General features: G+C 28.1%; 1 protein-coding gene across 1 annotated transcript in view; it reads right to left on the reverse strand.

The window, feature by feature from the left end:
* The window catches only part of LOC132920954 (kappa-type opioid receptor-like), a 45,523-nt gene that overhangs the window by 11,179 nt on the left and 8,185 nt on the right, over positions 1-26,159 (reverse strand). The window contains exons 2-3 of the mRNA XM_060983710.1: positions 24,347-24,807; positions 4,673-5,125 (exon numbers count right to left, since the gene is read on the reverse strand). Of these exons, the coding sequence (XP_060839693.1) occupies positions 4,673-5,125; positions 24,347-24,694 (801 nt within the window). The 5' untranslated portion in view covers positions 24,695-24,807. The remainder of the gene's footprint in view (positions 1-4,672; positions 5,126-24,346; positions 24,808-26,159) is intronic.

Genomic DNA, 26,159 nt, shown 5'->3' on the forward strand with positions numbered 1-26,159 from the left:
ACAAAATTATATTAGTTTGTGTTGTGTCATTGGCCGTGTACTGTGGCTATTATTTTAACAGACGTACAGTAGTTGTTTGGCGATCGTTCTGTTTATCGATTGTAATTTGTAGTTTACCATTATTAACAGTCAGATCGTTACAATGTTCACTATCGTCGAAGTCTCTAATTAATGTGTAATTCTCTAGTGAGTTAAGACATTTTTTGAATATATGAACGGAAAGATTACATTCTACTGCCACTTACCTCGACTACTACCGTGGACTATAAATTAGTACACAATGTTAAATAACACAAACATTTTAAGTTCGTATTTTAATTCTTATACGTTGCGATTTTCAGAAAAATTATCCGTTAAATAATTTACAGTTGAAGGAAGAAGATTATTTGAAAAATATAAGCTTGTATCTCCGCTAGACACTACTTAAGTAGTACAACAATTTTTAGAAATTTAAAAATATAGTTAAAAGTATATTAACAATTCCAAAATTCAGATTGTATATCTTATTTTAATAACTGCATTATTAAACATATACAAGGGGGTGAGTATTCTTGACGAATCACGCTTTGTTTTTAATTTATATTGAAAATGCAATTTTTTAATTCTTTTAAGTAAGCTTATTAGTTATTTTATTTTATTATTTATGTTTCCCAATAGGTACTGGTAAAATCAATATAACCTATATAATATACTTGACATTTTTAAACTTATAGTCGTTTTTACTTTTAGTAATCTATCTAATTTACGTCTTACACAATTATTTTTTTTATAATGACAAAAGTTATACAATTATATAGGTAAATAAGTGTTGGATATTACGCAGATAAAATAAACGATATTCAATATTGTATAATAAAAAATACAAAAGTATACGTATAATACTAAGTTGTATATAGGAAGCATTAAAGAAGTTCTTGTAGCCGCGGGTACAAATAGTTTGATGTTTTATTCATCTTGACTCCGCTGTGCGCCACGGGATTTAATAATTTAAAAATATGTTTTGTTGAACATTTTCAAATTACAGGACTCGTATGAAATCATCATGGTATTTTAAATTATATATTCTATTTTTGAATACATTTTTCTTTGATTATTTGTAATATATATATTATATATTATTGTTTTAATGGTTATAGGATGCCGATGATTACTAAAATATTATTGAAAATAGTTGTTTAAATTTTTCTCATAGAACATATTTACACGCTATATTTTGTGCTATATTATAATATATTAAAAAGTAAAAACCCAAACCCGATTTTACTAGATAATTTTTGGCATACTATCTTTAAGTCAATTTAATATAATATAAAACGACATTATTATAGATAAATCGCGTATGTGAAACATAGAACATATTTTGTTTTCACGTTAATATATCCAAAAGGATATTGCAGTATTTTTGTGATTATTGGTGACTAGTAGTTAATCTTAGAAAATTTATATTTAGCATTTATTTTATGGACCACCTATATGTTACAAATTTATTACCATTTCTAAACCAATAATATTTATATCTATTTTTAGAGTCTTGGAACATAAAATTCTAACACCTCGAACGAGTGAAGTAATATATTAGAGTATTTATGTGTACAGTGTATACTGAAGGTGAATTAAATGAGTAATGTTTGATCAATAGTGTTCGAAATAACGCAATGTATGGCTGTGTATAGTAATAAATAAATGGAAACTATTACACAATCTAAAAAAATATCTAGTCGATTAAATAATATTGATTATATTTTTTAATTGAAATAAGCTTAACAGTAAAAAAAAAAAAAAGAAAAAAAAACGATACATCAATAATGAAATATCTAATTGTTGAAACTTGACTATTATTTTAAAATGTTTATTCATACGAATACGTCCGTTTTTTTGTATAATTTTCTGCACAGTACAAAGCTAGACGCAATTAATAACGATCAAAAGGTCTACTGTAATAAAATGTATAAAAATTGTCTCATTTGTCGAGTAGTATAAATATATATATTGTATATACCTATAAATACTATTCATCTGATGACGCTGTAGCATTCCGTTATAACTATCGGCGAGCGAGTGTGTTATTGCAGCGTTCAATTATATATGTACATTAATATTTAATATAATATGTAGTATTATACATTTTACTCGTGTAATTATATCAAATACTACTCATTGTAAATGATGACGATTTCTAGTCATTGAATCGAACACTGATTTTTTTTTCAAATTACCTAGTTTCATTAGAAAAATATGTCTGTAGACTTAAATTGAAATTAAATATAAAAAAGACCCCCTCTTAAAAGTATAAAACCAGTACAAAATAATACAAATCCTCGTAAGAATAACGAACATCACACTATAATAGCTGGCTAGTAATAGAAAAAGAAACGTTGTACTCGTTGTCTGGAAGGCAACGGCATCGGACGAAACCAGAATTTAGTTCATTTTCAATTCAGAGTTCAAACGTTAAACACGACCACACGAGAGTAAATATGGCTGCAGTCTACGAATCAGCCAACATAAATTAAATCGAATAGGTGCACCGACTCACTGTTGTTATTAACGAAATCATCGGTAATCGTATATTATCGCAATATGTACAATGATTTCGTGCATTGAAGATACAGCAGTTGACGAACCGACGACGTACGTAAAATTGCAGTTCTCAGTTGAAGCCATCGGATAGGACGACAGGGGGTAGGTACCCCTGAGAAGGAGGAGGCACGGAGTTTGGCGATAAGTCACTAACGCGCATTTTCCGGCATCCCGTGGAGTGACGAGTTCACGGGTGTCGCGTGCTAGGTTATATGGACGCGTTACACTGGGGGTAAGCCGAACCGCACCCGCCTTTTACAATCGAGCGGCCCGACGGCGACCCGGTCGCTGTATTATAAGCGGTACCGGAGTGGACAACCGAGTGCTACCTTATTATAACGGCACCAACAGCAGCTATAATAGCAATCTTTACTAATTTACGAGAGATCGACAATTAATCGTTACGTAACAATGCGACCGACTGCTCGGTGGACACGAAACGTCACGGATAACGGTATATATAGTCAGAGCGAGAATGTACTGCATCGCGCGTACAAAGGTATAACGACAAATGGTATAAAAGTTGGAACAGCCGGCGAAGAAGCCGGACAACGACGATAAAAACATTAAAAACGTTTAACGTCGAGTGAGTTGCCGGTCACGGACTATATTGTTATGTGATATTAACGTCAATACGTCATTGATAACAACGGAACAATTACAAGGTGACCGGCTAGCGTTTGCATCACCGGCGAAGACGCGCGATTTCGATGTGATGCGTCGTCCGGTATAATAGTGAATTTAACGGGTAGGTATTCATAACGAAACTGATGCGCCACCAATAACACACGAGGTTGACTCGTGTGATGGTAATGCAAATTACATACCAAAACGTTAGACGAATGGTGAATCGTCGGGCGACCGTACATTTTACGCACCAAAACGATACATGGTTATGAGTGTACAAAACACTCGCCACACGATCTACACTAATTCATTTTTAATCATATGTATAACATTTGTTTTTTCCATTTATATAATAAAACTTTTAAAAGATTATAATCTTCAAAAGACTTAACATTCTTAGTGAAGATATTCTTAACATAATGGCTAAAATTTCGCGAAAATTAGATTTAGTATTGTAATATTTTTTTTTTATATCAATGTTTATACTCAAAAAAAGTAGGTGTAGTACTTAAGTAGGTATAGCTAAAAAATTTCGTATGTTTATTAAAAAAAAAGTTCTATTTTTCTATAACTGATTTTCAAAAACACCCCCCAAAACTTTTTTCTGCGTACGTCCCTGAATACTGTACATCATTTACAGTATTTGATTATGTTATGGTTATGGGATTTGGGCTAGTGAGACGAAATTTGTCAAATGCTACTGTAGTAGCACTGTAGCAATATAATAGATTCAACAAAAACCTACACAGATAGGTACGAGTAAATACAAAATAAATATATGTAACAATATAATATATGTAACATTATTCTTTTCATGAGGTAAACGATTGCTATAAAAAGAAAGAAAATAGTCTAGATTGATTTAAGTTTAAATTATTTTTAAATTTTCACTTTTTTATTATTATTATTACTATTAGGCGATTATTCTTTGATTTTTCTCGAAATAAGTTTATTTATTGATAATAAATATCGCTTATCAGTTGATGATCTGACAGGAGCTAGGGGGCCCCATCGATCGCGGGGTCCTAGGCACGTGCCCAAAATGCCCAATGGGAAAGAAGTGCCTGACTATGCCAAGAACGATTGCCGGTAGAAGTAGCAAACACGCGTTTAGCCACACCAATATGCAAACAAGCTCCGCGTTGATTCACAAACCACGAATTCGGGTTCACAGCTACGTCGTCTGTCGTATGGCGTTCCCCTTTTATGGTATTCCGATTGGTCGTTTTAATCGTGGTATCATTCACTAACCACGATCTACCGCGAGTTGGCCGAGTTCAAAACTGTTTTTTAGACAGCGCACGTCACGACAGACGACGAGGCTGTGCGTCCGGCTCGACTTTACATCTAACCTGACCGGCACGTGACGTATTATCGTTACCGTATACCACGGTGTACCAACCACCGGTACGTCGTATATCGTGACGCGAAGACCTAACCGTATGCCGTATGCGCGTGTACGTACCTGCGGCGTGGAACCGTTGGTGGGCGGCGACAGGCTGTTCCGGGACGCAGTGTGGACGGCGGTGGACCGATGCGAGACGGAGTGTTCGATCCGCCGTCGGGTCTTGTTCAACTTGTGGAATATCCGCTGGTAGTGGTAGACGAACAGCGACAGCGGCAGGATGCAGGACAGCGACACCACGGACACGGTGAACACGATGGACATCTTGAACGTGTCGTTCTTGGGGAACACCAGCGTGCACACGTTCACCGCGGTGCCGCCCATCACGGCCTGCTCGTGGAACCAGAACGGCACTGGCATGAACACCGCCAGCGCGATCAGCCACGTGAGCACGGTGAGCACGGTGGCACGGCGGGGAGTCAGCTGAGATCGGTATGGCGGCACGACGATGCACCGGTGCCGGTCCATGCTGATCAGCGTCAGCGTCCACAGCAGCACGAAACCGCAAACGAACTGCGAAAACGACGAAAAAGTCACGTTAAAATTATCTCGAAACAATCACGATCGTGATATTATATAATATTATATTTAATTTGTCAGACTATAACGGTCAGTGCTATTTTCTTTTTGGAAATCCGTTATCATCTACCAGAGCACGTGTCGACTTCGTTATTAGTAGCTTATCTGACAACCTTATACTAGTATAAGTACAAAATTATTTTTATTCGCGATTTTGACAAAATTCGTTAAAATTTTGATTTTTAACGCCTATAAAAAATTGTTGTAGATTTATGTTAAACTTTTATTTTATTTCTATTAATAATAATTTATGAGGAATCTTATATTAAACTTTTAAGCTTTTCGATAGATCAAATATTTTTTTATTGACTCTAATAGAAAAAAAAAAAATAAAAAAAACATATCGTAGATTTAAATTGTGTATATTATAGACAATTAAATCTGCGATATTTTTATTAAATAACTTGATTAGAGTTAAAATATTTTAAAAATTATTCCATTTGTAGAAAGTCAAGGTAAAATATTTGATAAAAATTGTTGTCATACTATTCGCTTGACAATATTTTATTTTTTTGGATTTGCTTAAATAAACATGATACTAAAATACGTCAATTATAACACATAAATTAATTTAAGATCTGTGTTATATGAACAGCTTCAAGAACAGCTCGTAATATAAGATGATTAAAAAATATTGCGTTCAACTAAGTAGGTAAGTAGTATTTTTTTAGAAGGTCTTCCCCAGAATTCAACCTTGGATTCGCCACTGATAACAACCAATGTTTGTGTCGTTATGACCGGTCTAAAATTGTCGGTTGCAGTCACCATAGCTAAACCAGGTACATTCAATTTCATTGACTCAGTAAAATTATGGTTATGTTTGCAGATATGCTCGAGGTCGCGATCTCTTTGAATTGAACTGTACATTTAAATTGAAATATTTGTCGCGTCTAGTGACGACGTGAGGCCCTTATTTTCTATGGAATATGCGTGAATTGGTGAACGTGCGTATATATACATAGGGATTGGCAATTTGTGGCAAAATCATTATATTATTATTAAATAATTCAAACTATATATTATAAACTAAAATTGAAATCGCAACATGTCTCAATAGTATACACCACAATTTATAATATAATGAATAAGAATTAATATTAAAATATTTTACAGCGTAAGTTCCATTTGGAAATTATTATTACGTTTTGCAAGGTATAGAGAACTTATATCGTGTAATAGTTGGTATGGGTATATTATACTATATTTTATACTGAACTAGATTATTTTTTAATGAGCTATACTTCTCTTTTATAGTTTTATTGATTTTATAAATAAATTATGATAATATTTGATGGGTAAAAACGTACATTTTATAAAATAGGTATAGTATTAAATATATTTTAATTTTAAAAACTTTACGTCTACTTATACACATAATATAATATATTCATAAAAATTTTTTAAATATATATGTGGTACTTGAATTTATTCTATATACCCTCGATTCATGATCGCCCGATTGCCATATATTATAAATTTATCATTTATAATCGTTCGCAATCAATTTAATGTGAAATAATAGAACATATTATATTCTTAACGATATAATAAATAAAGACTATATAATGACATATATATAATACGATGTTCTAATTTTTAATTTTAATTTTAATTTCGTATTCCGCGCAATAAATAATAGAATTATGTATTATTAGATAGATGACAATTATTTTAGTATTGTGGATATTTTCCTTCATAACCACAATCTTTTAGTATTTTATTTTACATTTAAAATTTGTACGATTACCTATAAATTACCTATAAAGCTAGAAACTTTAAATATAATAGTAAATTATCGTATGGTAGGACATCGGTCGATGATATAATAATTGTTATTGATCGTACATTTTAAATGTTGTTTCTGGTGTAATATTACGGAAAAGTATATTGATTATTGATTCGATATCTTGATGTTTTAATAATTATAATAAGATATAGTTGTTACAACTGTTATATTACTTATATTATTTATTAAATCAAAGTTGACATGAATATGAAATATACACTGTATAGAGTGGAAAGAGTTTTAATTACGTCACATTAATTACCTAATTATAATATTATCCAGATTACTTATCGTTTGTTCTACTGATTTTATTTTATTTGACCTTGAGTATCTGTAACCGGATAATAATACCTTTAAGTCATTGGGTGACGATATGATTGGGAATGTTTATTTATATTTGAGAATGAATAATTGCTTTAGGACAGAAAATGGATTCAATATTTTTTCTTTAAGTCGACCAATCTGAGACTTACGAGAAGAACATTCGCTCATGACAATATAATATTGTTCTGAAATTGAGAGCTGTTCTTATGTTCTGTAAAATAATTAAAATTTATCGTAGAAGTTGACAAGGTATATAACCATTATAACCTAATAATCAAAAAGTATTAAATACTGTGATATGTACTTACAAAGTTGTCGGATGCCATATTCTGAGTGATTTTAGATAAAAAAAAAAAGAAAGATAGCATTTTTATTATGTTGTTATTATTTATTGTAGTAATGTATTACATTGTATAAGTGCGCACAGCACTCGCAAAATAATGAATTGGCTCGATAACAACAAATAAATATTAAAAACATTGTTGAAAAATAAATCGTTGTGTTGTTTTCGGCAATTGTTAAACTCAGAGAAGTAGTACCTATGATATTAAACATGAATGCTATTATGATTATTATATTATAAGTAAAAACAAACAAGACGACGACGATGTTAACAATTAGAGCGTGGGATAAGAGAGAGAAAATACGATTTACAAGTAAATTATTGGTAATATAAAATAAATTAAAAACATATTGGGCCTAAGCCTTAAGGTGTATATTTCCTACTTCCCGCTAGTTTATCTTATATTATTATGAACTTTAAGCTACGAAACAACACGGCTCATAAATTATTAGTATAATAAATATATTAATATTCGTATAGAATAATATGGTATTCAAACTTATCTCAAACGTTGAGTACTTATGTAAATATATTGCACACGCGGAAGGCACTGCCACTATAATATGTACCTACATTTTCCAAGAGTTTAAATAAATAAATAAAAGAGTTTAAATTAATAAGCTTTTAATTTCTTTTAAACTTATACAAATTATGATATTCTTTATTTGGTCACCATAAAGCTTAATAACAAAAAAAAAAATTATATAAAAACAAAATTAAACTCAATGTACAATGTAGGCAATTATTATGAATCTAACAAAATGTACAAAAACCATTATATACCTATGTGTGCATATACGTTTGTTGATTAATTATAGTTCTTAAATTATTTTTTTTATTTTTTAGGTACGAACGTGAGTGTTTATTTATATAAAGTTTATAATATATTAATTAAGTATCTACTATTTTACAATAATATTTATATAATAATATATAATAATAATATTATATTTAATAATGAATAATGATTTTAGTTAATGCATTAAGTTATGATACGTTTTTAGTATACAATATTATAATAGGTACACCAAATATTCTCAAACTTCGATTGTTGACATTATTTAATTATTATGCATTGACGTGGCGTCGTTTAAAAATACAAAAACTGTCGATGCGCACGATTATGGGGTTCTAACCACAATACCCTTCCACTGTACAGTACACGTCAATAATGATTATACATAGTATTTTTAATTTTGAGTGACAAAATTGGTGGATATTGCAAAGGATCTTTACTTAATCTCCTCCATTTTTGACGTACACTAAATGTGAAATACACTGCATAATATATAATATTATAATTTTATAATACATTTATGTTTTGCGAATACATTATGTTAGCCAAAATATTTGAATGGTTTCGTTCAGTGATTTTTATTTAAGCTATAAATAATGAGTTGGAATAACCATCCGCATCAGAGCATAATAATATCAAATATAATAACATGCATCATGCGTCACTTTGATGTACTCAAGTCACAGCTGTGATAGAGAAATGACTAATTTGTCACATTATTATACATTTCGGCGAATTCCTTTTAGACGGTAATTACAGAAGTAATTGTATTTGAAAATATTACTACGTTTCGTTTATATATATATCATATCATGTATGGTATTTTGGTAAAAAAAAGTATTTTCAAGTACTTAGGACCTAAGTCTTAGGTGTTATTCATATCATGTTATTGTTGACTAATAATTAATTTTTTATTTATTCGGTACTAACAATATAATACAATAATAATTTTAACCCAAATTTTGTTGTTAGAGAATTTAAGTTACATAAAAAAATAATAAATACTTATAAAGGGTACATACTTCAAATACCTAACAATATAAATATGAACATAAAAATATGTTAGTATGCATATAAGTGTAGACATTTTATTTAATTTTTTACTTTTCACGATCAAAATAAATTAGTAAATTAAATAAAAATACAAGAAAAATAAAATAATAAAATATATTTTCCATTCAAAACATACATTTTATGTATTTATTAAATAAGACATTATATAATTATATACATTATACTATTATACATTTAATGTAATACGGAAAATTAAATCCAAATAATATAAATCAATATTATAGCTAATTAGTATATTTAAAGGTATTAAATATAATACCTGACCCAAGTTCTTAGCAATATAGTTTTTATTAGAAAATATTATTTATTTCGTTAATTAAAGGGTAAATAGGTACTGTACGAGGCCCGACTATTCAATCATAAGTTAAAACAGTTTATGTTTGTATACGAGATACAATACTATATAAAAATGCCATAAGTTATTAATTTATTATTTATTTAAAAATGTATAATTTTAATATTAACAGTAATTTTTAACGACGACAATTAATAAACTTTTAACGGTAAGTAGTTATTTTTTTTTTCATTGACCTCGAAACTCGGAAGCAAGGATAAAATATATTAACAAAATAATGATAATATTGGTTGGCGAGTTGTGAAACTACATTAACAATACAGGTAAACAAAATAATAATTATGTAATAATTAGTCTAGACATTTTTTACAAGTAAGGTTGTAAAATCCATTTTTAATTTTCAATTAGGAAAGTTATTTTTGTCAGAGAATCATAAATATATAATAATAATAATCAAATCGAATTTTTTTTCTTAAGTAAATAGACAATAGTTGTTAAAATCAACAAGTATTATATTATATTGAATTGATGTCGTTTTATATAAATTTCCAATAACGTATTATTTTTATAATTATTAAAGTACTCCGAAATGTATTAAATTGTTCGACCTCGTGCATATATAATATGTACACTTGAAATGAATGCAAGTAATGCAAGTAATATACATTTTATGATATAATAATTGATCAATTTGATTGATTTATATCAACTGCACGAATAGTGCGAATAATATTATTCACATTAAATATTGTATATTATATCAAACGTTTACATTTTATACATCACTCAATAGTTAGTCGATTTAATAGTTAAATTATTATTTGTATTGAGCTTAAATATATTACTACACTACTATAGTATATTGTATTGTATACAATATTAATAATCATAAAAATATTTAAATTCGAGTATTAAATTCATAATGGAGAAGCTGATATTTTGTTGTTGGTATATAATAATACTTAATAAATACACATGTATATTTGCAATGTTCTACTTGAGCAGTTGAATTATATAACTACGTGTACCTATATACGTATTTTTGTGATGCATTTTTTTTATGTTTGTAGTAACTTTTAAAAGATGGTTGTGACCAAACCTTGATCTTTGCAATCGCAATAATACGTGTGTTAGTAGTATGGTAACAATGCAATATTATTTCGGAAAAGTGTAGGTGGCAACATTTATATTTAGATACAATAAACTCGTAAACATTATTGATAAATATTTTTTTTCTTTCGTAAACAAATTATTTTATTGTTTTGTTATTTTTTCAACTTGATAATAAAATAATAAAAGCAAAAATTAACTTTATCTTAAATATATTACAAGTGATATAACAAGTTGGTAACTGTTTCGTGTGTAAATTCATACTTCATAGTGCACTGTAAGATGATACTATTATATGCATGTAACTTGTATATTACCAGCTACACTAGAGAAACAAATGAGTGTATACGAGTAAGGATATATATTAAAGGTACAGCTAAAAGTTTCAAAATTCAAATTAATCTATATCTTTTATCATAAATAATATTAATAATAATAATAATAATACAATAAGATAACAACGTATAGAGTGTGCAGTGTGCAGGTATAACAATACGTCAATACCACAGCTGCAGCGAATGCGTCACGAGATCAGTCCGAATACGATATCATCGCTCAGAAACTATTCCTCATTAGTTTCAAGTTTCGCGATTGTTTTTAATATGATATCATACACGGTCATAGAATTAAAATAAAAGGATCCTATATTATTCTGTAGTATACGCATATGTATTATATATATATATATATATATACATATATACTGTAAGAACACAATCCATTCGTCGTATATTCGTTCAATTTATAATATTACATTGATTTATAGAACATAATAATATACACAACGTCGCGTCCTACGCGCACTTGAAACTCAAATCACGACAAAAACAACTTTTCACCCATGGTCAACCGCGCTTTGATTCAATCCAATTCGAGTTATAGATAAAATACGTATTTTATATTTATATGTATAGATTTAAGTAGACGTTATACTACACTATTATCTGTAGCAGGTGCGGCCATGTCATCACAAGCGAAAGACGTTTTAATTTTTTTAGATAAATATTGTGGTTTGTTTAAGGTTAGATCTATATATTTATATAATAATATAAGGATACTTATATAAATATGTTGGTGGAAATACAACTATTAATACTACTTCAGCTCGGACAAGTTGTCACGAGTTTGATGTAATTTTATTTATTTGTTTACTTGAATTGTTTTCATAATTTCATGGGTGTGAATCCAGTTGCGAATACATTGATCACGAATAATTAATTCGATCAAACGTTATAAAATAAATAAAGGACTGATAATACATATGAAGGGTGGATTAATCGTTTTTTTAAAACTATTCAGAGTATAAAATAAATCATTCTAAAATAAATGGTTATTGGGAAACGATTGAAAAATTTGAATATTAAGTTAGGTAGAAGTGGCAGAAGTAGAAGAGCGCAAAATAGTTTCACATAATCTTGGAAATTTGTTTAAACTATACGTAGAAGTGAGTAAAATACGAAAAGCTTTAACAAATTGTATAATATACACTATTACACTATAAATGCATGCGATATAAAAATGGTAACTATGAAATATCGATAAATACGTAATATCTATACAAAATTAATTCGGTGAGGTTGGATAATAATGTTTCTTGGATTTTTTTTATTCTGGATTGTCATATGATATTCTTATAAATATATATAATTTTTGGCGATGGGTTTTTCGATTTAATAATTCAATAATGTAATTTTTTTTATTTAAATCGTGTTTCGCACTTTATTCAGTTGTAATTTTCTTTTTTTTTATGATAATAAATCATGTCATGGTTTTTTCTTTTCTTTTTTCGTACACAGAAATTACGACGAATACACCGACAGCCGGAGCCGTTGTTTTTATCCTATATAGGATATTTATGTTTTATAGTCCAAATGTCCCATGTATACGATGTGGGAAATAATTACTGGAGGTCAATTACCGTACGCCCGCCGTGTCAATTAGTCGAAAGAGACTTTATAATAGATTTTAATTCGGCTGCATTAACCCTATATGTATACATACAAAAATGATGCGCACATTGTAAGTATACCAGACAATATCAAGCGATATTACATACACATACTAAACTAATAGTGCAGAATACCAATCTGCTGTACTATAATATCGTGTAGTATATTACACCGCGGACTTGTGTTGTAGTCGTAGTGTACGATGTCATTTTTTTTTCAACCCCTACTGCACACGTGAACCCGCAGGCGTTAATCATTCCGGAGATAATAATAAATGACTGTGTTAACAAAGACCGTGACGATAGTGTATAATCGAAAACGTTTATGTATAATGCATGCAGACGTGTCCCGGACTCCCGATGTACCAAGCGAGTTAGGATTTATCACAAACGTATATACAAACACGTAAACACTGCAGTATAATATAACTATTTGATCGTTATAACGTCGTTTTTAAGAATTATCTACAACAAACGTACCGAAGTAATGCATAAATGGTCCCGTCGCATTCCTCTGTTTTTTACCTAATAATCCTGCTTCTGTTATCCAATGAAACTTAATGCAAGTACCAAGGAAGTGCTTAGACTATCGGATCAAAAAAAGATAACTAATCTTTTCGAGCTAATAACGGTTTATAACTCAACAGAAAAACTACAGTTGTTCAAGTAAAATAAAATAAAAAAATATAATATTATATAATAATAAACATAATAATTTTTTAAGCATGCTTATCGTATTGTTATGTTAAAATTATGCATAATATATTAAAATTAAAATTTTTAGAATTTTTAAGTGCACCTAGTTAAATACAATGTTTTTGAATACTTAGATTTTCACAACATTTATAGAGTATCTTGTGATGATACCAACTTTGGTTTTTCAAATGAAAATTTTTAATGTTGGTATCATAAAAGGATTTCCTTTTAAATATTGTGCAAAATCTAAGTATTAAAAATATTTTAGTTAACTCTTAAAAATTCTAAAAATTAATATTTTGATAAATATATAATTCAAACATAAAAAGATAGGTAAGGTGTTACCGCTTTGCTGTACATTAGGTGTCGATTAAGTCACTGTTATAGGTGTGTTAAATTTGAATATAATATGTTATATATATATATATATACATATATCATTCTATACGAAAAACGATTCTGAGCGGAAACGGTCTATCAGCCTATATTAAGTGATAGTTTTTTGATAAAGTTATTAAAGTATTTTTTTTACTTTTAGTATTATAGTAAATTGATATAATTTTTCCAAAAATATTGCAGTTTTTATTATATTATTACTAATGATCAATTTATATAACACACAGTTTAATAATATTTTTCTGTGAATACCGTAAAATAAAATAAATATATATTTATAGTTCTTATTATAAATAAATAATATTTAAAAAGAAAACAAAAATATCATATCGTATAGTAAAATTCATAATAATTTAAAACATATAAAAGTTTAAGTTTCCACGAATAATGTTTTTAAATTATAACAAAATAATAAACATATCGTTATTAAATAATGATATTAATAATATAAATATAATATTATTTTATCATTTAAATAAGTAATTTTGTACAAATTGAAACTTATAATGTCTATAAAAAAAATAATATAATTGTCTTTTTTATTTTTATTTTTTTAGATTTTATGGTTTCTGTATGCACTACTTATGACGGATCTCGTATACAATTTTCAAAACATAGATACAAAAAAAAAAGTTTTAATGAATTTTTAACTACAAAATAGTTAAAATTTTAATTGTTACGAAATTTTTTAAAATCTTGCTTCAAATGTATATACTAAAAAAATTGTGCCAATGTATTTTTAATATATTTATAAACATATAAGAATAATTAAGTTTTCGAGAATTTTAACGCAGTGAATAATTGTAATCGACATTTATAGAAAGAAAAACTAAAAAAATTGAAGATTTCTCATATCTATAAATAATTCAAAAAGTCAAAACATTTTGGAAATTTGATCGTATAATGAAAATGATAATATAAATATTTGGTGAAAATATCAAGTACCTATATCTATTATTATTATTGTTTGAAATAAAATGAAATATAAACAATTTTTTGAGGAAAAAAAATATTTCACCATAACTTATCGGGCACTCATCCACAAAAGAAAAATATATTATAAAATCAGTACATTCATCGTTCCGCTCAGAATCTGAAATGGGGTGAGTATGCTTAAAAAGTCACCCTGTATATTATGAGTTATGACGAACCACTATTAATCATATATTATATTTAGAACGGACATGCAATGTTTATATTACTAGGATGACGTAAAAAAAATTACATATATAGATAAATGTATAAATTATACATACATACACATTAAAGTCTAACCGACGAAAAATAAAAAGTATATAATAAATGGTTTCCAGCATTGATGACGACACAGTTTTGTCACCGTATAGCACAATAACACGTGTCTGTTAATATTTGTATGTTATATGTATATTTTACTATGCGTAAACAAAAATATCATTGCAGCTGATTAAAAAAAAAAAATTAAAAAATCGTCGGACATGACTATCAGACCATACACGTGATACTGCATCACACAGAGATTCCATACGTCAGTTCATATTGATCATAAAGAATATTTTATGTGTTTGAAAATAATGTTCGTAAGTTAAATATGTTTAAAATTTAAATTTATAAGTCTATAATTGTTGTTTATAAAACATAACGCCACGCGCGCGTATACACACACACGCGCACACATATACCTATATAAATCGGTTAACAGATATATTATTTTGTCCATTTAAATTTTAAATACAATTTTGTGTAGGAGGTTTTAGCGTGCACTGTGGAGTGTTAACTGACAAATATGTGACTTTAGTCCTCCCTTCTAGGAGTTTAATAGAATTAAGATTATTTAGTTCCATTTTCTATATATTTTAAACAATAAGATACTGTTGAGTGTTGAGTTAAATCAAAATAAAATAAATAAATATACACGCACATAAAATAGTACGTATTATTATAATTGAATATTTTGTATACTTAGTACCTTTAATACTTTTATATATTAGGTATTAGGTATCTCAGTACCTATCTGTAGATAATTAATATAAAATAATAAAGGTAATTTTATTTTTGATGTAAATTAATAATAAAGAAAATAATTCCCTGCGGAGTTAAGTTCTGAAGTTGCGTTAGACATTTAATTTGTTCGTGTTTAAAAAAAAAAAATTTATGATAAATTATCATTAAAATTTGTATTTTAAATCACCACGTATAGATAAGTATAATAATACAATAAATGTAAATTTATTTTTGATTCTACATTAATAATTTGTAATAATAATATGTCAACATTCATACTGGAAAATAATGAACTCAAAATATCAACTAGGTACGTTTAATTTTTGATTTTTAATTATGTATAGTATTATTAGACGAGGTTATTTGAATTAAATTTAAATTATTCTTTATTATAATATTATATATTTATTTAGCGACAGAAAAAAGTTAAATCTCAAATTGACTATCTACCGGAAATATGTGGGTTGATGCACTAAAAAACTGTTCAATCTTTCTGTCTGTTATCTTCGTACTTTGCTGATACATTTTTGATTTATTGAAAATTAATCAAATAAAAACAAAAATCTGTTGTTTACATCGTATTATACTAAGTACAATATTTGGGTCAATAAAGTAAATCATATGAGAAACTTACACAAAATGTTCTACGAGCACATATATTTTGATACAACATAAAGTATATAGTCCTTTTTACTATAATGTATTAAAATCGGTTTTATATTATATAAAAAAATTATTACATTCAAAGTATAATTAATAGAGATTTATGGAAGTAAAATATATATTTATTTGTACAAATATGCGTATTATTTTACATTTTCTAAGCTAGATAATCACAGAATTCTTGTTATTGTAGATTGAATCCACTAGCTTTGCTGAAGGTCTTTTGAATATTTGTTTACTTGCCTTCATCTAATATTGTTTAGATGTGACTTAAAATTATTCATGAAATATTTGGTTGTTTAATATGATTACCGAGTTCACCGAATTCAATCTCAAATAATATTATTCTTGTCTAAACGAAATATCGACACTATACCAGTTGCACATATTTAACGCTACATTTATAACATCTTCAGAATAATGTGGCATACTCAATACTTTTTTCTGTTATCTATACCTACCATACATTATTTTATTAATTTAATATAAAAGTGTATCAGACATATTTTAATTAAATAATGTTCAAGGTCTAAAAAAATCATATCATAAATTGATCTGATATATATTATATATTAGGTCTCATCATCTAATTAATTTTAAATTTAGATATTATGTATATATAATAGAATAGGACACAGATAGTAGGTATTTGTGATATTGAGTTGAGTCCTAAAAATACTTCTGAGTTATAAGAGTCGAGTCCGACCAATATATTTAGGTTATTTGAATTGAGTCTTTTCAGCTTATTAACGTTATCCAGTAGACACCACGTGGAGGTTGACTGATTAGTCTCCCAAAAATTATTTTCTCTTGTTTACATTGTTTTATTTTATTTTAAATAGTAAAAATAATAAGAATAAAAAACATAATTAACTAAAAAAAAATATTGAAAATAATAATAGAAATAATCATTAGGTGCAGTAATATAATAATGTAAAAATTAAATAATTGCTAGTAAAATTTTAATTAATATTAATTTAAAAAAATAAAATTTTCAAATTTGTTTATCTACTCCCGCAAAAATTGTTCATTTTCAAATGTTTTTTTTCATATGATTTTATTGTTTTGCTTCGTAATTTAATATATATATACCTGAATGTATCCCCAGAAAAGTGTCAACAAGAATAAAAATATTTGGATTTCTCGAATTAAAAAATGCATTTAATTTTGCCTAACCTTGTCGTCACCGGCTATATATATATATATACAGTTAGATATCTTATCTATACGGTCTCAATTCAAATATATTAAGATAATAAACTGGCCTCAATTCAAATTTCAAATACATAAAAGTAACATGGATTAAATTCAATGTTATCCGTATAATCAGCATACATAAACTGCATGCCGTATGCATAATAAAAATATTGGGTTCCTAATGAAGGGGTTTTATGGAAAGACTGGGGGTCCGGGACTGTCGACCTCTGCGTTGGATAAACACGCAACATAACATAGCACAGTAATCTATATAAATGGTACGTTCCACTTAATTGAAAACCATTTTATTTTAGTAGTATTGTGTAAACATTGTAAATGATGAGTATGTATATAAATTAAAAAATACTGCAGATATTAATTTTTGTTTTTAATAAAATTAATTTTAGGTCACGAATTGGATACATTATATATTCCTTATTTCTGTCGATAAATTTTAAATATTACATACATGTAAAAGTTTTTTTTTAATTTGTGGTAGACGAAAGACAAATTAAAATAAAACCGATAAAAATTGTTCAAACAATTAATAACAAATCGAGCAAACCACAATGTAGAATTTTACAGTTCGAAAAACTTTTGATGGGTGACATTTAGTTTAATGCAATTGCCGTGTTTCGGGAAATATCTCTGTGACAGTGGCGTGCAATCCTGTTTTCAAAAGTACATAAGTAACCTTGAATTTTAACAGTATGATATTAATGCATGTGTTATTATTAAACTTAATTAACGACCAGCGGTGTGTTATTATTTTCGAATCTTAACAAGCGTTTTTATCCCTGAACTGGTTTTCACACATTCATACACGTGAATTGATTCCAAATTGAGGTTTTTTGAGTTTCATTAATTTATGAGTATATATAGCATTTATATCAATTTACTAATAAAAAAAAAATTTATTATGTTATTGTATGTCTAGTTTGAAGTATTTATAATTTTAGGTATATTAAAAATAATACACTATTTTTATCAGTAGTTATATTATTGGGTTTTAATTAAAGTTTTTTTTATTAATAAATTTGATATTTTTAATTTCATAAAATAAGAAACAGAATGTTTTTCTAAAAATGTATATAAGTATATTTTATTTTATTACTACGATTTAAAGTTTAGATGCTGTGCAAAGTAAAATGACAAAGGATATCCTGAAAAACTTGTGCTCTACTTATGTATCTTATATGTAACCGTCCATTAGTTTAATAACTATAGTAAATACTAGCAGATTTATAATAAAATTGTAATATTTCAAAGTTGAATCGATAAGTAATTGAATTGATTTTATTAATTTATATTTATTGTAAATAATGCACAGATTTAAATATCGTAAAAAAAAACATCGTAGTAAAAATAATATTATGAAAACAAATAAATAATACCTACTTATATTTTCTTTTTTTCTTTTACGTGGAATTGTTTGTGGTGAATTCAGAATTGTGATCAAATTTTATCCATATTTACAAAATAAACAAAAACTGCAAAATACAATTTTAATTTCTAAGTTTTTAATTGTATCAAACGAATTTTGTATTTTGAAAGCGATGTCTGAGGACATTTAGAAACAAATGCAATTTGTATTTAAATCCACGCGTTATTATAATATTAAAATCACGGCTGACCACTTTGACTAGTCATGCTAATATTATATTATGTCATAATTCATAACTATATTAATAACAATTTAATTGCATATAATCAGGCCACACTATGTACTGAGAAACGTTACGGTGCAGCACATAATAAACGTTTTTGTGTAGGATCGTGTTTGACATTGTTAAACGTTTATTGAAACTATAAAAATATGTAGTGCAGTGTCATCGAAATTTCAAGTAAATAGGCAATTTAAAGAAGATTAATTATAATCGTTTTTAAAGCAATTTTGCGAACATAATAATATGGTATCACAGCAGAGTCTAGGAACCACTGATCAAAAATACAAAATTATTATTATTAAATCGAGTTTTGCCAAATCTATTCGTAGAATCCGCAAGTTTGTATATTTTTTCTTAAATTATTAAAATTTTCGAGCAACGTCAACAACACGTTATTGTCTAAAGGCACTATGCTAATTTATGTTATTTTATCAACTACATATTACGCACAATATGTTTTCATTTAATTATTAACACTTTACGTTAGGGCAAAATATTAACGGTAATATTATGTATACCTCATATTCAAAAGAGCTAGGTAATTATTTCACCATATACATAATAATGTCATTAAATTTTCTGCGAACTTCGCGAACCAATAACTATGCATTAATCCTAGCCCTATGGTGACAAGTACACAATTTTCACTTTAACATCGAAATCATTTGTCCGCATATTATTACGGTCATTTAAAACGGAACAAAACTTTTTTATGGTTTTATGAAATATTAATGAGTAATGTCATTGCGGCTTGCGTTAACTCAAAAACCGTGTTACGACAATATTACTATGACTTTATTTTTCAATTACTTAGCCACACAAAGGAGTGAAAATCAATTAATGATCAATGCCATTGTGTATACTTTATTGTTGCAAAAATATCGTTTATTCGTTATTGCTTTGAATTGGTTTCTTCCATCGGCATGTAACTTGCATGAAAAACTTTTAATATTTAAATACATATATATATAGCGGAATATGAGAAATAAATTAAAAAGGACATTGAGTACAACGACGACAATTTCAAATAAAAAAGAACATTACGATGTATATGAACTGTAGGTAATGAAAGTTCTTTTCAATAAAATCATATAATAGTTAGCGTAAAGTTTAATTATATTAAATTTTACTGTGTCACATTTTCTTGGAAATTTATTTTTATTTTATTAAAACTGATCGTAAAAGTCATATACGTAGGTTATGTAGTTTCTTACTGTATTTTATTTCACATCCATTTCGATAGAAACTATACGTAGGTTATCTAGAATAATATTATTTATTTATTTTATTTTTATCGAATCTGATTTAACTGAAATTATTATAAACAAGTCATATTTAAAAAAATTGAATCACAAAGTAAATCCAGTTTAAACTTTAAGTTTTTTTTTAAAATATGATTTTAATTTGTTCAAACTTTAAAAGACAAACAAATGGTTTGATGTTTAAATCAGTATAGTTTTCTTAAATCGAGTCCAAAAAACACTCGCAATCATCGTAATACACGTGCATATAAAATATTTATAACTTCCACAGTATTCATATTATATTTGTTTAAATAAACTCAACTGTTTGAAACTTTAAATTTAATGAATTTAGAATTTTCCAGATAATTGACCTCGATATAGTGGTTCTGGGAAACATCACTACGCCAAAGCAGCAACGATGACTCATAGTGTGAAAAGTTTGATAGAGTATTTTTATATTAATTTATTAGGCCTAAATTCTAGTGTTACAAAATAATATCTATAAGCACTGGTCAATGGCTCACAATTACAATTAACTGGTGAATTTTTCAAAGGAGAGAAAATAGAGTTTAATTCTACTACCTTCGTATCAAACCTAAGAAGTGTTATGGAAGAAATTTTCAAACAGAAATTTAATATACGAGTATAAAATGTTTATTAGAAAATATCTAAAGAAAACTGATTTTGTGTTCATACTTCGAGGAAAATATAAGAAAGCGTTATAATACTCGTGCCAAGGTCCTTCAAAACGTCAGAAAAGAATGAAAAGTTTTTCACCATATTGTTTGGAAATAACAAAACCAACACTATCTTGGTTAATTGATTAAAACCAATTTTCGTCTTAAAATAAGAGAACCAAGTAGACCCGGGAAGGAGAGAAAAGTATGCAGTTCCAGACTGTGGTGAATATAAAAAAAAACTACTCGTAGTGGTCAAAGAGCGAAGTTAACAAATACTTATATTAAAGGTGGAAGCGGTATGGCACTTATATACGATGGTAGTTAAAAAAAATAGGTTTAAAATTTTTTATGGATTATATTTACTTAGTCAGTCAGCTAGTTTTTCTTGCTTACCAGTTTTTGCTGTTCTATGTGATATATTAATATTATTATTAACTAATTGACTTTTTGTGTTTTAAATATTATACTGCGCATTCATTATATATGCACACATCAGGTCAGAACGTACAAGAATACATATCATAATAGACTAGGTATGCATTATGTCAAATATTTTGAAAATAGCGGTTTATTAGTGAAATTGTAGTTTGTTTAACCTAGGCGTATACATTATGTTTATCAGTACCTACCTATTCAGAAGTCACATATTTGAATGTAGGCGACGGTTACGTCATCATTAAACGTAATTATTATTGTGAATCTACCGTGTACGTACAATGATACCAACACACTGCATACGCATTTTGTAAAAGGTGTTTGTGGGAATTATATTTAATTTTAGAGTCCTAGTTTACCGAAATTAAAAAATTAAACAACAGCAAGTAGTGACGCTAGATACTTTGTGGTGGTGGCGGGCGTCTCCGTGTAATGACTAATGAGCATACAACCGGATAACTATTGCATTATTACAAAATAAAAAAATTAAATAAAATAGAAGTATCTCACCAGTACAGTGTATACATTCCTCCAAAAAGACAAAAAGTATATATAGTATATAATACCCATTGTACGCATGTATATATTATAAATTATACATAATAAAGTGTTTATTCAGAAACGTGACGAGCATAATGGATACGTGACCGAATATATAGGACCCGAATTATAAAAATCTATTTTTATATTTTATCGAAAGTTTTTTTTGTTTAATATCGACTTCAAAGTTTAAAAATAATAAATTAGACAATTCGAAATGCACGTGTATTGAATATTACGTATAACTATACAAGTATATTTTTGCACTTATAACATATTTTGATTGAGTTGTTTTGAAAATGACTAAAATCTGGTAGAAGTAGTTAGTACGACTAGATCATAAACATAATATAATACATGTATTAAATAGGTAGTAGGTATCAAGTATGCACGTTCCACGCGTATTTAGTATACACTTAATATTATTACACGGAAAATGTGCGAAGGAGGCATCACAAAATAATATTCTAACGAGTATTACAATAACATCATAATTTATATTAAGTAAAATAATGATAATAATGATTATCCATAGTTTGGAAATTGAGTTGTGAGAAAGTGCGAGTTTGAGTAGCACGACGACGTTAAGGTATGGATGACAGGAAATATAAAGATAATTTAGAAGATTCTATCAACGCAACCCTCGAGGCGATCAGGGCGATGATGTCGACCTCTAAGCGAAAGTCAATAAACTCGCACGCGATAGATAGGTACTCGAAGTCTTTAACAAACATTAAAAACAATTAGTACCTACCTAGTATGTTTTATAAAATTTTATAATCTATAATACATATTTATATATTTATTTTTTCATGTTATCCGATGTTACATCTACGTAATAAGATAAGTGATCCGCGCTCGTATTTATAATTGTATAAATTATACGAATCGAAAATATTATATAATATATGCGGTGGATGGAAGTAACGAACTGTTTTAGCGTTTAGCAAGACTAAAATAATAATTTCCCACTGTGTATAACGTAAGTTTCGCTACTTTTTACAAGAATTTACCGTTTTTAACACATTAAATACAATATATCTATATTCAATTTAAATACTAGAATAAATAATAATCTTTTTAAAATGTAAAAAGAACTGTATATATATCGCCCGATATAATAATTGAAATTCAATCACTGCTATTGCCCAATATGTAAGCATAACTTTTGTTTAATAAATAAATAAATATATATATTACGTTTTTGTAAACACAAGCAGATTTAACAAGCTCACTCGAGATTTTTTTTTTTTTGAACGAGGGGACATAATATAGACGTTAGTCTTAGAATAAAAAAAAGAAAAAAACAAGGCCTATACAGTATTATGCATGCTAGTTTTTATCTTTCGACCACTAATTGTTATTTGTATTTATGTTGTATAGACCAGAGCTTGTAATCGAAATTAACAATTTTAATTTCAATTTTACTTATCGATAATTTTTCTGATTTAAATCTAAAATAATGTAGGTACTAGTATTTATTTTAATATTTTATTGCTTTATGCATTTATACTGTTGCGCAATATTGATTTAATAGTTTTATGATTTATTGGTAAAACCTTAACATCATTTTTTTTTATTTAATATATCAATTAAAATATTCTAATTTTGATATGTACGAGAAAATTATTGTCGTTCGTGCATTTCATAATATTCGTCATTTCGTGCGGCTTTGAAACGGGCCAAAGAAAACTAAATATTATTTATTACTAATTAGTAATTACCTGCTACAGATGTATAATATTATATTCCTATAAGCGGTTGTTAAATTGTAAATTGAAATTATTAATTGTTTTTAGTTTTAAATTGATTTGTATTTATAAACTATAGACCGATTAGTATCGATTTTATTTATTATTTTTAATAAAACATGTTGAATATCATAAAAAAACAAATTTTAATTTGGAAATGAATTTTTATTTTTTGATGATTTTTAAACGATTCGAAATTTATTTCAAGCCCTAGTTTTGGCACGCACCTGCGAGTAAGGCAACAACCGGCATACAAAATCGCCGAACGGCCAGTCGGGCCGAACACGGACGTAGGCTAGCGCCGGCGTGGTGACGGCGAACAGTAGGTCGGCCACGGTGAGGTTGAGCAGGAAGCAGTTGGTGACGGTGCGCATCTCCCGGTATCTGAGCACGGCCCAAGCGATGGACACGTTGGCCATGACGGACGCGGCGAATATTACCATGAACACTGTCACCTCGACAGCCGACTCGGCCTGCTCGTCGCCGAACTCCGAGTAGAACGTGAAAAAATACCTTGGACCCCATCCGCCCGTCGTGTCGTTGCCCATCAGGTACGACGTGTTGAACAGACTCATTTTGTGCGCCGAACTACGCTAGTCTCCGAGTACCGTGACCGTTATAGTTTGTACAGAGGTGCCGCCGCTGCTGCTTGTTGGCGATAACCAGGAAAGTCACCGCAGTCGCACATCTATGCAATAAAATCATTACAACCGTATTATTACACCGGGTGGTCACAAATATTTTCTACGGTTTCAACTAAAAACGATGTTAAAATAAAATAAGAAAAATCGTCTAAATCTATAGACCTTAATAATAATAGAGGTACATAATATACATAGTTGATTATTTTGTATAGATAAAATATTGAAATCAATAAAATATGGTATTCAGGTAAAAAAAGACCGTTGGGAAGGACCGTTCTCCACATCCTCTCCACTGCGTACGCCACTGATAATATATATGCACGAGGTGATAAGATGGTGGAGAGGAGTATTTCGTTAAATGGACACCATATTTTGGTATGACGGCGTAAGTAAATTAATGGACTCGTATAAATTGTACGAATCGTATGAACGTCTTCCACGTGTTTAAGGGAGAGGGGGCAATATGGGGGATCGTACTACCCTGAATATTTCTTCGTGTACATTTTTCTTCAGTTATTGAAGAGTGGAAAATAAAAATATATATTATACATTAATGAAATATAGTAAAATCAGATCTATAAAAGTACATAACGAATTGTGATTTGATAGTTAAAATTAACTAAGTATTATAAATTATTATCTATTAATACAACAATATCTGCGTATTTATAGAATTATAAAAATAATTATACATTTTTTAAAGAATCTAATGCCGATTGCATAATAATCGCTAAACATTTAATGTATCAACAGTGATGAACATATTGAAAAAAATGCTTCGGTTAAGATACAAATAAACATGTTATTAATAATGTTTATTATATGTTATATTATTGTAATATCGATGCATTTTCAATTTTTTTTATATAAATCTATAGTGTACAAAGAGAGGTTTTTAATAATTTTCTTAACTATTATACTTTAAAATAAATAGGTAATGAATAAAATACACGTGAAAAAGTATTTCGGAGAAGTATCGCAAGCTGCAGGGATAATCAAAAGGTGAAAACTATAATAATTTTGTTTGAATAAAACAATATATTTTTGTATGATATTTAAATTTATATTTTTAATTTTTGTGTTGAGTAAAATGTGATTTATTTATGAACACACGTATCACACATGGCATATAGGTATCATTTATACGATCTGCCAAACAAAAACTGAGTGGAAGAAGTTCAATTAGCATAAGTTATAAGGGTATATTGTAAATGATAATTAATTAATAGTTTATATATTATCTGAATATGCCCATGTTGTTTATTTATGCAATGTACACTCAATGCTGCACTGTCACAAAGTCTGGAAAAATATTTGAATTTATGAACGTGAAGTTAATTTTTGATTGGCTTTTTCGTGTCATCTTATTAATCCTTTGAATGAAATTGTGAAATAT

Source organism: Rhopalosiphum padi, chromosome 2 (genome assembly GCF_020882245.1).
Source record: "Rhopalosiphum padi isolate XX-2018 chromosome 2, ASM2088224v1, whole genome shotgun sequence".
Lineage (NCBI taxonomy): Eukaryota > Metazoa > Arthropoda > Insecta > Hemiptera > Aphididae > Rhopalosiphum > Rhopalosiphum padi.